The sequence below is a fragment of the Ammodytes marinus genome, assembly GCF_949987685.1.
Source record: "Ammodytes marinus genome assembly, chromosome: 3".
NCBI lineage: Eukaryota > Metazoa > Chordata > Actinopteri > Uranoscopiformes > Ammodytidae > Ammodytes > Ammodytes marinus.
Genome location: NC_137232.1, coordinates 19,915,489 through 19,930,977, shown reverse-complemented (window position 1 = coordinate 19,930,977; position 15,489 = coordinate 19,915,489). Strand labels below are relative to the sequence as shown.

The following is a 15,489-nucleotide window of genomic DNA, read 5'->3' as shown; positions in this document are numbered from 1 at the left end:
GATTGTTGCACTGAATCAGAAATGCAATACAGTACAGTGTCGTCAGCATACAAATGGGCATGACAGTTTTGTAGCGATGAAACAATGTTATTGATGTAAATTGTGAATGGGACTGGACCTAAAATTGAGCCCTGCGGAACACCATTTGTAACTGTTAAAAAATCAGTTTGGTAGCTTCCCAGTTTTACTGACTGCTAAACCAGCTACATGTAGAATAATCAAAACTAATTTCATGCAGCCTCTGTAAAAGCAAATGGTGATCTAAAGTATCAAAAGCTTTTGACAGATCAACAAAAAGTGCTGCACAGTGCATTTTTTTGTCGATAGCTGTAACAATGTTGTCTAAGACCAAAGTGACAGCAGATACGGTACTGTTGAATATACATTTGGATTATAATTATTATGTGTGAGCAGCTTTGTTGTAGTACCTTATGTTAACTTCTTTATATGTTCTAGGGTAATTTAAATCATAATTATGATAGCAAATAAGATCATCATTGATGTTCTTTTCTATACATTTTTTCACAGAATACCTGTCAAGCACCCTTTTTTATTTCTTTAAATGCTTCAATTGGTGACATTTTGTAGGCTTTTACCAGTTAAAAATTTTTAAGATGCTCACAATTATTTTGTTTGTGTACGTAAACCTATAACACATATCAAAATCTCTAATAAAATCCAATAGTGTAACTGAAAAATTACTTTTAAGTCCTATTTACAATGTTTCACTAGAAGTAGGCCTACACCTTACCGTACACCTGTTCATTGTTTCTTGTACAATATTTATACCCTAAACCCTTTCTCAACTCCCTTTTTTATCTATCCTGTTCCCAGCTCATTATAAAACACTCAAACGGCTACTGACTGTTCAAAACTCAGCTGCCAGGCTTTTTACAAAATCTAGAAAATTATCATATCACACCTCTGTTCTAGCGTCTTGGCTTCCCGTTTGTTTTAGGATTTTATTGATCACTTTTAAGGCTTTACATGACTTGGCCCCATCTTACAAGCTATATATCTCAGACCTTTTAGTCCCCTATGTGCCGTCTCGTAGTCTGAGGTCCTCCCAGTGTCCAGGCTCAAAAGTAAAGGGGACAGAGCTTTCGCCATGCGGGCACCAAAGCTCTGGAACGACCTGGAAATTAGGTTGACTGAGTCACTGCCCATTTTTAAATCTCTCCTCAAAACCCACTTTTATCGGAGAGCTTTTCCAGATGTAATTTGATCCTGCTTTTTGTTTATATTCCTGTCTGTTATCCTTTTGTTTTCATATGGCTCATTATTGTCTGTAAATCACACGTATTTTATACTCTTTGTTTTAATTGTGCTTTTATTATAACATGAATTGTTGCTGATTAAAATTATGTCATGAGACGTTGTTAGACCCACGCAGATCATCTGCTAAATTGAAATTCTGTTTACATGTAATTAAGCCCAGTTCAGACCAAAGATTCACCTTGCAACTGCTTGCAACTCGCAACTCCTTGAGACGAGACGGTTGAGACGTTCTAAAATTGGACCTTGCGATTTGACAATCTTCTGCGACGCCTTGCAACCATGGACATATAAAGAAAGCTTGCAACGCGCTGCAACGATCAGTTCACACTGCTGCGATTTCTCCCCCGCGACGTAAAACCGTCTCGTCGCAAGCATTTGCAAGGCGAATCTTTGGTCTGAACTGGGCTTAAGTAAACAAATACAATAATATAATTTCTATATCCACATTCTGGCATGGGCCACTGGAGTGCTTTAGCTTTTGATAAAGTACATTTGCTGAGACTTAGGTATCTTTTATCATTTTGAATTGAGATTTTTTTTTATTGTGGTATTGAAACTTTTACTCATCTGTGTGAATATATCTTCAACCACCAGAGATAGAAATATGGTAATAACAAAATGCTTTAGGCAGCAATTTTGTTGTGTCACAGTCACTTGCCTCTGATTAATTATTTTCATTTACTTTATCAGAAACATAATAAACAGATGCAACCTGAGAATACACTTCCATAATAAAACAAATGCCACATTAACAGTCCAAATGTATTTAATAGTAACAAAATAACATGAACATAAAGCATTAATATCAAATGAACAGTGGACATTTTACAACAGTTCCTGAGTTGTTACACAAATCATTGACACTAATGTTTGAAATGACAGGCTCAACATTGCAGAAATACACTGAAGAGTAAATACTGTAATTATATTTCCAACAAACAGGTTTATTGCATATTTACAATAAGGTATACAATAAGTGCAATGTATGAAAAATTAAAATGTCAAAAAAAATTATGTAGATTTATGTACATTAAATACTGAAAACCTGGACAATATGTCCAATACTCACAAAATAATTAGTATAGCACAGAAGGTCACTTATACACAGAAACAGCACTCTTTAAATCATACTTCACCACCCTTATAGTACATATTGACTTTGCAGCATAGTGGGATATATGGTATTCAAATTCAATGGTTACTCTGTACTTATACATTGCCTACTTGTCATCTTTAAATATAAGAAAGGCTGGTAATTGTGCCTTAGGAATCTGAGCTCATCAGCCTTTTACAGTGTGCTGCTTATTGCCTGCATAACTACAGTATATATACAAAAACAAATTTTGACTCTTCCCAAAGTAAAACCAAAAGACAAACATGTTTATATTGTGAACATAGACAATGTAAAAGAGTTTTGTAAAACAATTTCAGTGTCCTCAGTAAAAAGTTGATAAAAAAAAACGTGAAGGAATGTGGCCTCTAGCAGCTTTTTGCGATGAGGGCTAAATATCAAATTCCACAGCTTTAAAATGTATTGATTTTATAATAAAACATGGTGCAAAATTTGTTAAACTAAATAAGGAGTAAAAAAATAAACCATGATTTTAATGGAAATTAGAAATAACATAGAAGACTTTTAAAAATTATTATAAAAAACATAAACTGTTGCCACAAAATGATATTAAAATTACTTTGGCAAGTTGGTATATTTGATTTTGATGTGCATCAGAGAATAATGTGCCATGTTACGCCTCAAACATTACCATCAGGATCATTGTAGAGAGTTAACCTCAGCAGTTTGTTTGGCTTTGCCTTGGTTCCAACTCATCCTCCATCTGAGCTGTCAAATGACGAATGAAGACTTGTGGCGAAAGTGGCCCTGTGGGGAAAATAGCAATTAGCAGATAAACATACAGAATGCCTCCTTTTATTGTTTAACATTTGCAATAAATGCTTTGTATGTTTTTAAGATTTTATTTACCTCATCTGCATCGCCGTAGTGAACACCATCAGTCTGTGCTGGCCAATTGTAGCTGAAATTAAAAACAATTATATAATAAAATACAAAATCCTTGGTGTGTGGTAAAATTAAAGACCTAACAACATTTTGCCTCCATCCTTTAGAGATGTAGATTCTACTCACTTATTTTCATTGTGCCCTTTTTTGTAGAAGCATCCACGTTTAAAGGAATGACAGATGGAGGCAGCCAAACAGAAGAAAACAGTCACTCCTCCGAAAGACTTGAGGAAAATCCCAAGGATGTCAATGTCATCTGAAACAGGACAGACATGGTATGAGTGCCTATAATGTTGTCTATTATATCTTTATAATATATGTTGCTGAAAAAATCACTTGATTAATTGTTTAGCTGATCACAAGGATTTGCTAATCAATCAGTGAGTATAGCCAGCTATCAAGTAACAATGTAACAGGATGTTAAATTACTGTACGTGTTCGTTTATTCGGAAATATGGAAGGCAAAAATAAAGGATGACTGGAGAGAAGTTTCCAAGTTCTTAGAGGATGTTTAATGAAGTGATATCACAGAACAGGTTATGCAGCCTTCAGGGACAGGAAAAAGTCAAAAAGTGAAACCCCTTCTCGACAGCAAGGGGTTTTATTATCTCTCTAAACAAGGACAATGATTGGTTTTTATTGCTGTCATCTGGTTTCAGGGATCATCCCCCATCCTGGCCGTCCTCATGAACCTATGCGAGAGTAGGGTTAAGCTTCCCAGCCGTGAATGTATCCAAAGCTTGACTGAGAGAAGGCCTTTGTTATTAAACAGATACATCGCCTTGCCCTCTAGGCTTATCTTATGGGGAAAACATCGTAAAGTTTTACAACAAGATTTATTGCTCTTTCTTCTCCTCAAACTGTCCCTTCTCGAGGCCAGAGAAGAGAACATTTTAGTTCACATGTTAAGAATATATCGATTGTTCAATTGATTATAAAAGAGTAAATGCATATTAATGGGGGGGGGGGGGGGGCATAATATCATACAAATTAGAGTTATTTTTCTAACAAAAGTCAAACATTTGTTGAAGATCTTAGGATGAAACTACGGGCTCAGATGTGATGGAGAGGAAATAGTTTCTATTTTTGAAATTCATATGAATTACGAAGGCATTTTTTTCTCATCCGCCATTAAATGCTGCAGTACATTATACACTACATAACCCAGGAGCAAGTAGGTTTGTTTCTGAGCCTCTGTTTTCTGCCAATGTGAATATAGTTTACCATCATTTTGCCTTTGATTAGCTGCCTGCCCCTTTTAAACATGTTCGCCAGATGAACGTGCTGCTTTTTCCATGCAAAAGCCACTCCTATGCCTCCACACCGGTGATAGCGCTTTGAGTGATTTTCTTCAAATTTTGCACTAGTGTCCACTCTAAATCAAGGATGAGCTGATTAGATTTTTAGAGGTCATCTGCCAAAGATCAACGTCACTCATGCCTCATGAACACAGTAACTCAAGAACGCCTTGAGGAATTTCCTTAAAAGTTTGCACAAATGTCGACTCTGACTTAAGAATGAAGTGATTAGATTTGGAGGTCAAAGGGTACCGCAACATTCTAGATTCAAGATGTTTATTTGTGATATGCACAACAATTACAGCAGCAGTCATTGGCAATGAAATTCTCGAGCCTTCATATTTTAAGGTCGCAGTGACCTTCTTAGGAGGTTTACCTTCTTTAAAGCAATGCTTACCACCACTGTACTTTCACCGTTCGGCAATTGTATGCCACTGCGGAGGCGTATTTTTTCAAATTAATCTTTATTGAACATGTTAAAAACATTAACATATAACTGCCAGGCGGTAGTTGTACAACTGTACTTTGAATCTGGGTTTGGTAGCACTGTCCACATACGTTACTGACATCAACAAGCAGCCTTTTCTGTCTAATAAAGTGTCAGAAAAGGCCTTTTTAAAGGATGACTCAGACGTTCAGACACTTACAGACTTCCATGGTTTGTGAGGGACACTGCGCGTGTCCTGCATCGTTCTTCGCCTGGCAGTAGTATTCCCCAGCGTCCTCCTTCTTCACTCTTCGAAATTTCTGAGGAGTCATTTTTGTTGTTTCAGTGACACATTGCATTGTCAACAAAATGCTGAAGGGTGTTTGTCTGTGCATTGTTATGACATTCTTCCAAAGAAACTCGTCTTCAATATTTTATAATATGGACTTGAAATGTGTTTTTAGTGACGCGTTGAATTTCTATCACACTTTTAACTTTTATTTATAATTTTGTGAGTAAACCATAAACAGTAAACCATAAACACATCACTGTGGCTCCGGATGCAACATAATCCTCCTTTTCCATATGCCAGTGTTTGGTTTAGCTTCCTCACTGACATCTTTACATGGGTGTATTAATCCTACGTTAGATAAGCTGTAATATAACATCCCTGATGCAGAAGAGTCCCTTCCACGAACTGAAAAGCCAACAGCATCCTCAACATTTGTTTGAGGCAGATCAGATATTACAGGGAGAACGGTGTTCATTTCTAATAATAGTGATGTAGGAATAGTAAATAGTTTTAGAATGATTTTAGAGGTAGTTTTAAAAAAATATGAAAACTAAAATAAACAAATGTACTTATAGCATGCAAAACTCCCTGCGTCTCTTACCAGGCCTCCAGTGTCGGGGTTGATGCTGTAGGACGTGTTGACCCATTTGGGGCTGATTTTTGGGTCTTGTGGAAGTTCCTCCTGGTTGTGGAACCAGCGGTACTGAGAGGCTGGGTAGCCCTCGTTCTCCAGACATCGCAGCTCGGTAGACGTCCCAACTGTGACTGCCTCGGGCACGCTGCACTTTGGCACCACAGGTTTCACTATACACACACACACACACACACACACACACACACACACACACACACACACACACACACACACACACACACACACACACACACACACGCACACACACACACGCACACACGCACACACACGCACACACACACCAACGTAAATCCACTGCAACCACTGACTGTTTTTGTTATTGGTTAATCTATTGATTATGTTTGAATCACTTGATGCGCAACAAAAAAGCAGAGCCTAAGGTGATTGCAAAAATGAATAGTCTGACATTTTAGGAAACTGTCATCTTAGCTTAGCATAAATACCCATATACTATAGCACTTTCCATAACAAAATGTACAAAGTTAATTAAATCATTCAATATCAAACAAGCAGGATAAGGAATAAATGGTTCATGTTTAAGGGACTGGTATAAGAATAGAAATAATTTGGAAAAAATGTCAAACTAGTCCTTTACATATTGCGAAATTGAAAAATGTATTTAAGCAATAGCACACGAGAGGGAGCATGTTGTCGCTCTATATCAGCACTGCTGTGATTCGGTCGTAGGCACGAGGCCGCAGGCCGAGTGCCGAAGAGAAACACAGCAGTGCTGATATAGAGCGACAACATGCGACCTCGAGTGTGCTATTGCTTTTATACAGCAGTTTTACAACTGAAATTCACAAGTTAACTTTAAAATGTTATCTTTAATCATTTAAGAATGTATTTGCTTCGCCAACACAAATAGTTCGACAACTGCAGTCAGAGCGGAGCGCGTTGCTAAGCAACAACTTTACGCGAGTGAGCTCGTCTTGCTTTGTTTACTCTGGTAACATTAACCACGGCTGCCCGATGTCCCGTAAAAATCACCAAAGAAACGGAACGGCGGATCTTAATCTAGTTGGTAATAAGGTCCGCTGCCCAATCCAAACCCCCACGCTTAATTTCCCAGAGTTTATGAGTGTATTTCGGCCCGGGGGAAGTAACGTTATACAATGAGGTGGGAAAGCTATGCTAGGCTAAAGCTATGCTGCGCTCGTATTATTCAGCAGCCTGAGTTTATCTCCACACACTATTGCTGTCTTCAGTAACGTGAGTGTGAGCGACTACCGCACACTGTTTCTGTCTGTGTCTCTGTGTGGCAGCGATGCCCTCTCACAGGGGAGAGACTCGCCACAATCAACCTGAGTCACACACACACAGATAACACACAAGTGAAGCTCCGGCTCATCAGTGAGCCGCGGAGTGATTTTGACAGTTGGTCTACAGTTTGGTGAACAGTCCCGAGTGATGTTGTTGGCTAATATCAGCACTCCTTCAGAACGCTCAGAAGGTCTCTCGTCCAATCAAATCACTCGCTCAGAACCAACTGCTGTATAATCTCTAATATTAAAGCAAAGAAAGCCCAATAAATCAAAGATAGCTGAAGTGCACTATGATTTTTGAATGTTGAACCCAAAATATTGTAAATGTGCTGTGTAACCCTTGGCCAATCAGAGACCGTTTAGTGGAACCCGCTCACATTACCTCTTACTGCAAGGCTTATAAGTATCTCATCAAAGTCCCTTTGATCATCGATGGCGGCCACTTCGCAGCGATACTCTGCTGTGTCTGAGCGAGTTGTGTTCATGATCAGAATGTTGGCTGGCTCTCTAAGCTGAGCTCTACGCTCCAGGTCCCCTATTGAGGGAGAGAGAAAAAGGCCTTACAATTGCTCATTCACATACACAGCATGACTTCACACAGTCCACAGAGCCAAAAAACAGAATCCAAAGCCAAGTTCTTTAAAAAGGTACCATTCATTCAGCTAAGCTTTGATTCTGTGACATTACTGTAAAATGCTGTGGTTTATATTGTTGATGAGGTTTTTCAAAAAGAGAGTTTCCAGGCGGTTTACCTGTTATCTTGTGGTGAAAGTACACGTAACTGGGGACACCGTTTTTAATCTTCTTCCATTCAATCCGCGGGTTGTTTGTTGAGATGGACTCTATTAAACAGGTCAGTTCGATGGCTGTGAAGAAAACAAGAGTGCATGAGAGCAGGAGCAGGCCTCTCAAATCAGGAAAAGAAAAAGCTACTTTGGCTAAATAGGTTAGCGCCATCTTTCAACAACTTACGCTCAAACTCATTTGCCCACACAGAACTGTCCGTGGTCCGGAGGATTACCCCGAGTGACGATGGGATGTGGCCTGCGAAGAAAAACAAAGGCATGAGTAAATGCTAAGTAACTGCACACACGCATTTAATTAGCGGACACTGTCAACAAGGCATTTTGTCTAATCAACATCGGATTAGTGGGTTAAAGGTTAAATATAGCAGGTTAGTGGGATCGGATTCAGGCTCAACATATCTCATTAATTGCTTCCCAGTTCTGTTAAAGAAGATTAACACCTGGGGCCAAAATGTGTACGCTTTTGTGCCAGTTCACATAACTAAAGCAGGATCGACTCCACTCTTCTTCCTGTGTAACCAGAATCGGAAAGGTGCATTTGGTTGCATAGCTTATACATTAGTAAAAGGGATCATGGGGAATCATGTTCCCTTTTATTGATGTATAATCCATGCATTATTTATGAACATCATGTATAGACATAAAGCATAAACCGACTTATATGAAGAAGAAATATTAATATTCTGACTTCAGCATTTGGTTTGGGTCCAATATGGTGGTTAATTTGCTCATAATTTGGCTGGTGATGACACATTGAAAGAGAGGGCAAGTTGTAGAATGTTAAATTGCTGCAATAAAAACATTAATAGGGTGAGGTGACGTCGTATATATTTGGACAGCGAGGCACTTTTTCTTTTTTTTTTTGGCTTTACTCCATTGCACTGAATTTTAAGTGAAGCCCTGACTGAGATAAAAGCGCTGACTTTCAGCTTTCCAGTTTTCTGTTTGTGGCTGTTTACACACCCTGGAGAGCGTAGGAAGACTTGGACACATACGCTGCATTCATATATGCTCCTCGGATGGTCCGAGTTTCCGAGTTGGGAAGTTGTTCTTTCGACTTCAGCGTGTTCACCTGCTCTCAAGTCATAAAGTCGGATTGTTGAAATAATAATAAACAAAAAACAACTATGACGCTACGAGGAAGACGTCTGGACTGTTACTCCTCAAAAAGTTTAAACTCAACATTGATAACTTTCCCCTGAATTTCTATGACAATCAATAGAAAAAGAAACATCTACTTTTAACCGTCATGTTGATGACGCATATGATGTCAAGTCAGCAAGTCGGGCACCAAAATCTTTCCAGAGTTTTTGTTCCGACTTGAGCAGTCGTTCACAAGCATTTTCCAACTTTTCAACTCATGTTTCCGATGTGTCCGATACCACATGAATGCAGCATTATTAGTCCCTCTAGTTTTGGGATAATGCACTAAGACAAAAATCATAATCATACTGACAATGCAATCAAAGCCAATCACATGACCCCAGTTAAACTGAGCATTTGTTGATAATTATTACTGAAGAACAAGGCAAACATCTCCTGATACGGGTCAACTCTAAAGATTGAACTGCAATGCAGAGCCATTTAAAAACAAGTAGTTTCCAAATTATGTTGACCTGATTTGAGTTTATGTTGAGTTATTTTTGTTCAGCATAATTTGATATGCTGCACATACACAGGGGAATTACTCAATTCCTTTAGTCAGTGAAGTAGAAATAATCTGGTTAAGGAAAAATAACAAAAAGAAGGAAAGATAGAGACAAAGCTTTCATACAAAAAGTGGATGGGCCTATCGACCTCTCTATAAGCAAATGTGACATTATGATATGAGTCTGCATCACTGCTTCACTAGATCTCACTTGTGCTTGGGTGACAATGTGCCTTTGAGGAATCGCTGGAATTGGTCAACAATGTGTCACTCATTAGAGCAGAGAGCTCCCATTTCTTTGCTCTAACAAATAATTGAATGCGCCCTTAAACACTCAGAAAAAACTGTAAAAAGCTCCTTCGCTAAATTGTGACACTAATTCACGCTGAGGTTTACAGAAACATATAAATATATAAAATAATAAATAATTGATCAAAATCCCCCCGTACAAAACAAATAAGAAGAACAAAAATAATGTAGCAGGAACTAACTTAGGAATGTGCTTGAATTTGAAGCATATTTAATCATCCGTCTTGTTCTCCCCCTGGCACAAACAACTCGTGAGATATTCTTATTTTGTGTTCCATGCTTGAGTGCACTCCTTTAAGCCATCAGTGTAATTTTTTAAATGTCAAATTGTAATGGCAGAAGGCCTAATCCACTCCACAGCAGATAACAGCAATTAAAGCGGAAAATGAGCGAGTAAAGTGTGCGAGGGGCGTTCAAACAGCAAAAAAAAATTATGATTACAAATGTACACATCATTATTCCACAATGTGTCTTGATTTTGAGATACTGAGGATGAATAATAAGCCCGTCTCCACCTTCCACTAATACCCAATACTAACCTATTGTGTCTGTGACTCACTGCTGAATGCAATAATTGCTGGGTAAACATGTGACTAACAGCACAGCACCAATGATTATTGCTCCCAGTGGGGGGGCCAGTACGTAGTATATTTTACCAATTATCTGATACAAGTCATCCCCTCTTGTTTCAGCCCGAGGCATTGTACACTTCTATGAGGTTTATTTATGCACAGCGGCCTCGCTAGCACATGAGTGACCCTGAGACGTACAGTACGGAGCTGAACATGGGTGCTGCCAAAGCATCCGCTCATAGACGCACAGCTGCGGAGGCTGATGAGAGCTGACTCCCGGGTCTCGGCTTCCGTCTCTGCTGCTGACTTTCCCACCCTGTACATCAAGAGGCTATTTTTAGCCTAGCTGTGACTGGACATCCCAAGAGAGAGAGAGAGAGACGCAACTATCTATCCCTTCGGCATACGTGTGTACTGTGTACTGTGTCCCCAGCCTTTAAACCACTCTTTAAACAGCCTCATAAGACAGTGGTGTAGTGTGTCTTTTCCCATACTGCAAGTTTACGAGAATAAAACCGGACTTGTTTTTTATAAACTGTAGCGTCTTTCCAATGCTTCACATTTCACATAACCAAAAACATCGCATTAAAAGACGTTAAAAACACTAACAACTCTTCAGCATTTCAGGCATTGCAACATGATATTGTGTAATGTCTTATTCTTACACTGCAGAACAAGGATTAATTGAATGAAGATTTGCTGAAGTGTGTTTTGTTTTTGTAAAGCTAAGACACTGATAAAAAGGTCCTTGGGGGCAAATCACACACATCTCCTTCCCCCCCTTGTCCCTCTTTCTGGCCAAACTTTTTCCGAAAAACAAACTAAAAAAAGATCCCCACGCCCTACAATGCTTCTGCCATTATTATTATTATTCAGGGAGTAAAAACTTATACGGTGGTTACAAGTTGGAGTTTGGTGCGTGCACACTAGATTAACCCAAATAAAAAATTAATGAAGCCACTGCAAAGAAAAGCACAGTGTTGACAATGATGCTTAATAAAGAAAAGAAAAAAAGTAGGCCGTGGGAAAGAATAACCTCAGACAATTAACATGACAATGTGTAACTAATTTATACAGGCACGGGATCAAAACCCCTCATACAACAATGGTAGGTCCCACGGTGACACAGCTGAAGGGAAGACAATATTTTTTGAATAACGAAAAATAATCTCAAAGCAAACACGGTCTTATTTTTAATCCCTCTGTTATTATAACACATGGACAAAGTAGGTCTATCGCCTGTTCCCTTCAATTGCCTCATTCTGGAATCCTCTTATATGCTCGAAATATGAAAATGCCTACCCATCCCCATCCATGCAACATACAAAATATGTTGAATCTATAAAAAGCTTTTTTCCCAGACATTCCATCGCAGTCGCTGCAAAAATGCTGAAGGCAGAGTTAGCTACACTGAGAGACCAAGGACCATCAGGATTCACAACGTATTGAAGTGACTGAGTGTCATAACAACTGATCACTCCTCCAGATTAGTATGAGACTGCCCTGTTGTCATTAGCACTTGAGGGAAATGTAAGAAAAGTGACATTGGCCCATTCCCTGCAACATGGGTGACACTAGCTAGGGCTGATCAATTAAATGAGTTCAAATACAGTGGTTTGTTGTCCAAAACTACTGGGTAATAGGGTTTATTTATTTATAGTTATTATTATAAAGCTGTTGCTGTACATTCTATCTTTTTAAGGTTTCTAAGTGTCAGTAATAGTTTTTGTAAAAAAAATAAAAAAATAAAAAGAATTGTATGAGAGAATCGTGATATAAATTCTTGAGGAGAAAAATCTCATCGAAAATTCTATCAATTGAGATAATAATTGGCCCTAGTGTAAACACCACATAACCTCAATTAAGAGCAGGAACAAGCTGATGATTTATGTGTGTGATAGTGTTGGCATGGGATAGCTATATTTTTACAACAATAAAGCTACTTAAAAGTGAACATTTGAAGGAGTTGGATGTTAAGTTAATCTTACACCAGCATCAGGACCAAAGGTAGAAGACAAAAACAAGCACAAATCTTTTCATAATTTAACTACAATTATTTAAATGTATACACTTTGTTATATGATGCATGCAATGTTAAAACTGTTTCATATTCATTATTTAAACCTAAATGCAGTCTGAACCTCGAGGGCAGAGTTTTACACTAGCATTAGTCTAATGGTGGGAATATTTCTACAGATTGGTCACTGCATCTGCACCATAATAATGGTGTCTGTCCAGAGCTCGGAGGCCACAACAAAAACATCATAAATGAATCAGTTGCTTAGTCATATGATTCAGGCAAGCAGTGAGTGGGTGACAAGTTCACTGCACTTTACTGATTCAATCTGCCATTTGGAAAGCAACCCACTCCTCTGCCCCCTTTTTCGGTCAGCAGCGGGATGGGGGACCTCACACCGGGGGTGGACAGGACAGTAGGCCTACACATCACCATCAGTTACATTGATCTCCTGTCATGACTGCTTCATCATTTTTCAGCACGTGCCCTCGACCTGCCACACCATTAATAACACCACCGACCAGTCACTGTCATCAATCAGCACGTGATCACTGAAAGGTCAATGCTTACACACATGATTCAAACTGGTTAAGAGTCAAGTCTTGTGCAAGCTGACATAAATTAAACACACATTTTAAATTCATGAGTATGCTGCACGCACACTGTGGATGGATGCACGCTGTCTTGCAGTGCTGTGATTTCTGGTGTGGTGGTGGACCCCTTCCTCACGTCACCATGTGGCTGCGTTTTCTCAGATAAATGTTTTGCTTCCATTCTGAGCTTTCATCTGAATTTCTCGCCATTGACAAATAAGCACACACCAACCAAGCTGATGTCGAGGCTTGGTTAAATGTTCAACGCTGACAATGTTGTGGAAACGTTAGCAAACATTGGAGTTAATTTATAGAGTAAAAAGCATCAACTAGCCTACGTCATTTTATCGGGGTTTGACTCGAACAATAGCAGAGTCACGTTAGCGTAAATGGGAGAAATATTCCCAGTAACAATAAAACGGCCAAAAAATAATACTGCAACACACTACGACAACAACGCTTTCCTGACCATTCACAACCTGTTTGTATCAAGCTAGCGTCTGTTTCTAACGTTAGCATTGACAGCTTCGTTACCGCTTTTCTTTATTTAACTAACGCCACTACGTTAAGCGCATAAACGCGTCCATAAAAGCTTCATCACGGGAAAAGAAGAAATAACTTACCGAGGCTGGTGCAAAGAACAAAACAGGCTACGAGTCGTACAATCGCCATCTTGCAGCGTCTAATTTATCGGTGACAGCAACACACACTCAGCACCTCTGAGAGGTTTGAGGATGGGGGCAGAGAACACACTGCTGGATGTTGCCATCGACGAGTTTCCATAGCTACAAGGCTCATGGGGAGCAGAACCCTCAGCGTTGTCTGACAGGCGAGGGGCGGTGCCTAATATGTAGCACAGTGCACTAATACTCCTGTACAAGTTAAAGTTAAAAACATTAGTATTAGCCTATTGTTAGTAATAAGTAGCCTATTATCAGCGAAATGTACTTAAGATCAGAAATCCTTCCTTTATTACCTCAGGGGAAATTTGGGTGTTACATCAGCAAGAACAGAAAAAAAGAGTAGGCTAATAGAGAAACAATAGAAGGTGTGTAAGTAGGCAAACAAAGAAAGATAAAATAATGAAATATAAACAACATGGTATAATAGTTTAATACATTTTATACAACAGTTAGTTGCAACCAAGTAGTTTTATTGGACAAGAGTATTCTATTAGTGCGTATGTATACAGGCTATGTAGCATAAACATAGGCTATTATACAATATAATATACAATATTATACCGTAATATACTGTACAATAACATATACATTACATTACACACACGTAATTTATTTTATTGAAACATTGTATAATTTCATTTATGAATAATAATAATTATCATAATTATCATTGTGCAGTAAAATGGTCGATGTCAGTGTTTTACTATTATATATTGTGTTTTGTGTTAAGTATGGGAGCCCGGGGGCAATTTTAACACTTTGGTTTTAGTGTCATTACTCAAAAACCTCTTGAACAATTTAGATAATTTGTTTTAGGCTAATTAGGCAATTTGTACTCTCCTTGTGAACATTAATAATTTTCTTTTACAGGCAATGTTACAGGCAAAAGATTCACAATATAGATCTAGAAATCGCAAGTCAAACGTTACAATCGCCCCCTGGTGCGGGGGCAATTGTAACAACAGATCTCATAGCTTCATATAAAAATTAAGGACCACAATAATCTTCCTATTAATTCAGGGAAATATAGGGGAAACTATTTAATATCAATTGGAAAATTGATTTCATATCAAAACAATAAATATTAGATATCGACAAAGTGCGTTTAAAGAATTAACATTACTGGAAATGCTTATTTCATTATATTCGTAATACATGCTTAAAAAAACAACAAACAGTTAAAAACAAACCAACTTCAAACCATAACTTCAAAAACTAACAATCAGATAGCTTTCCTATTACAATATATATATATGTATATATATATTTTTGGATTTTAATGTATAGCATTGTTATAGGGTCGAGGGCAATTGTAACACAGTGTTACAATTGCCCCCGACCATAACAACTTGACACAAACTACCCTGATGGCTAGAAACAATGGAGCTAATGTTTAACAACTATGTCATATCTTACACAACAGTAATGTCATCAAAACAAAACAGAATTAATTTAATTTAAATTAAATATTAAGACTTTATGAGAAAAATACTGTAGATTTTATTTTTTACTTTCATACCTCAGAAATGTGTTTTTTCTGAAAAAATATTTTGAAAAGGGAATATCAATTTTCCCTTTGGTATGCAGAGAGACATCAGCTAAATACATTTTGTGTATCTACTTTATTTC

The 15,489-nt window shown here is 38.2% G+C and overlaps 1 protein-coding gene across 1 annotated transcript; it reads right to left on the bottom strand.

The window, feature by feature from the left end:
• Positions 1-2,349: 2,349 nt before the first annotated feature.
• Positions 2,350-13,881, bottom strand: jam3a (junctional adhesion molecule 3a). The gene is made up of 9 exons (XM_080053791.1): positions 13,801-13,881; positions 8,205-8,276; positions 7,985-8,098; positions 7,615-7,767; positions 5,914-6,116; positions 5,241-5,340; positions 3,422-3,551; positions 3,260-3,311; positions 2,350-3,157 (listed from the first exon to the last, which is right to left on the bottom strand). Exons 1-9 carry the CDS (start codon positions 13,847-13,849, stop codon positions 3,122-3,124), a joined length of 909 nt encoding a protein of 302 aa, XP_079909917.1. The 5' UTR covers positions 13,850-13,881; the 3' UTR covers positions 2,350-3,121.
• Positions 13,882-15,489: the final 1,608 nt, after the last annotated feature.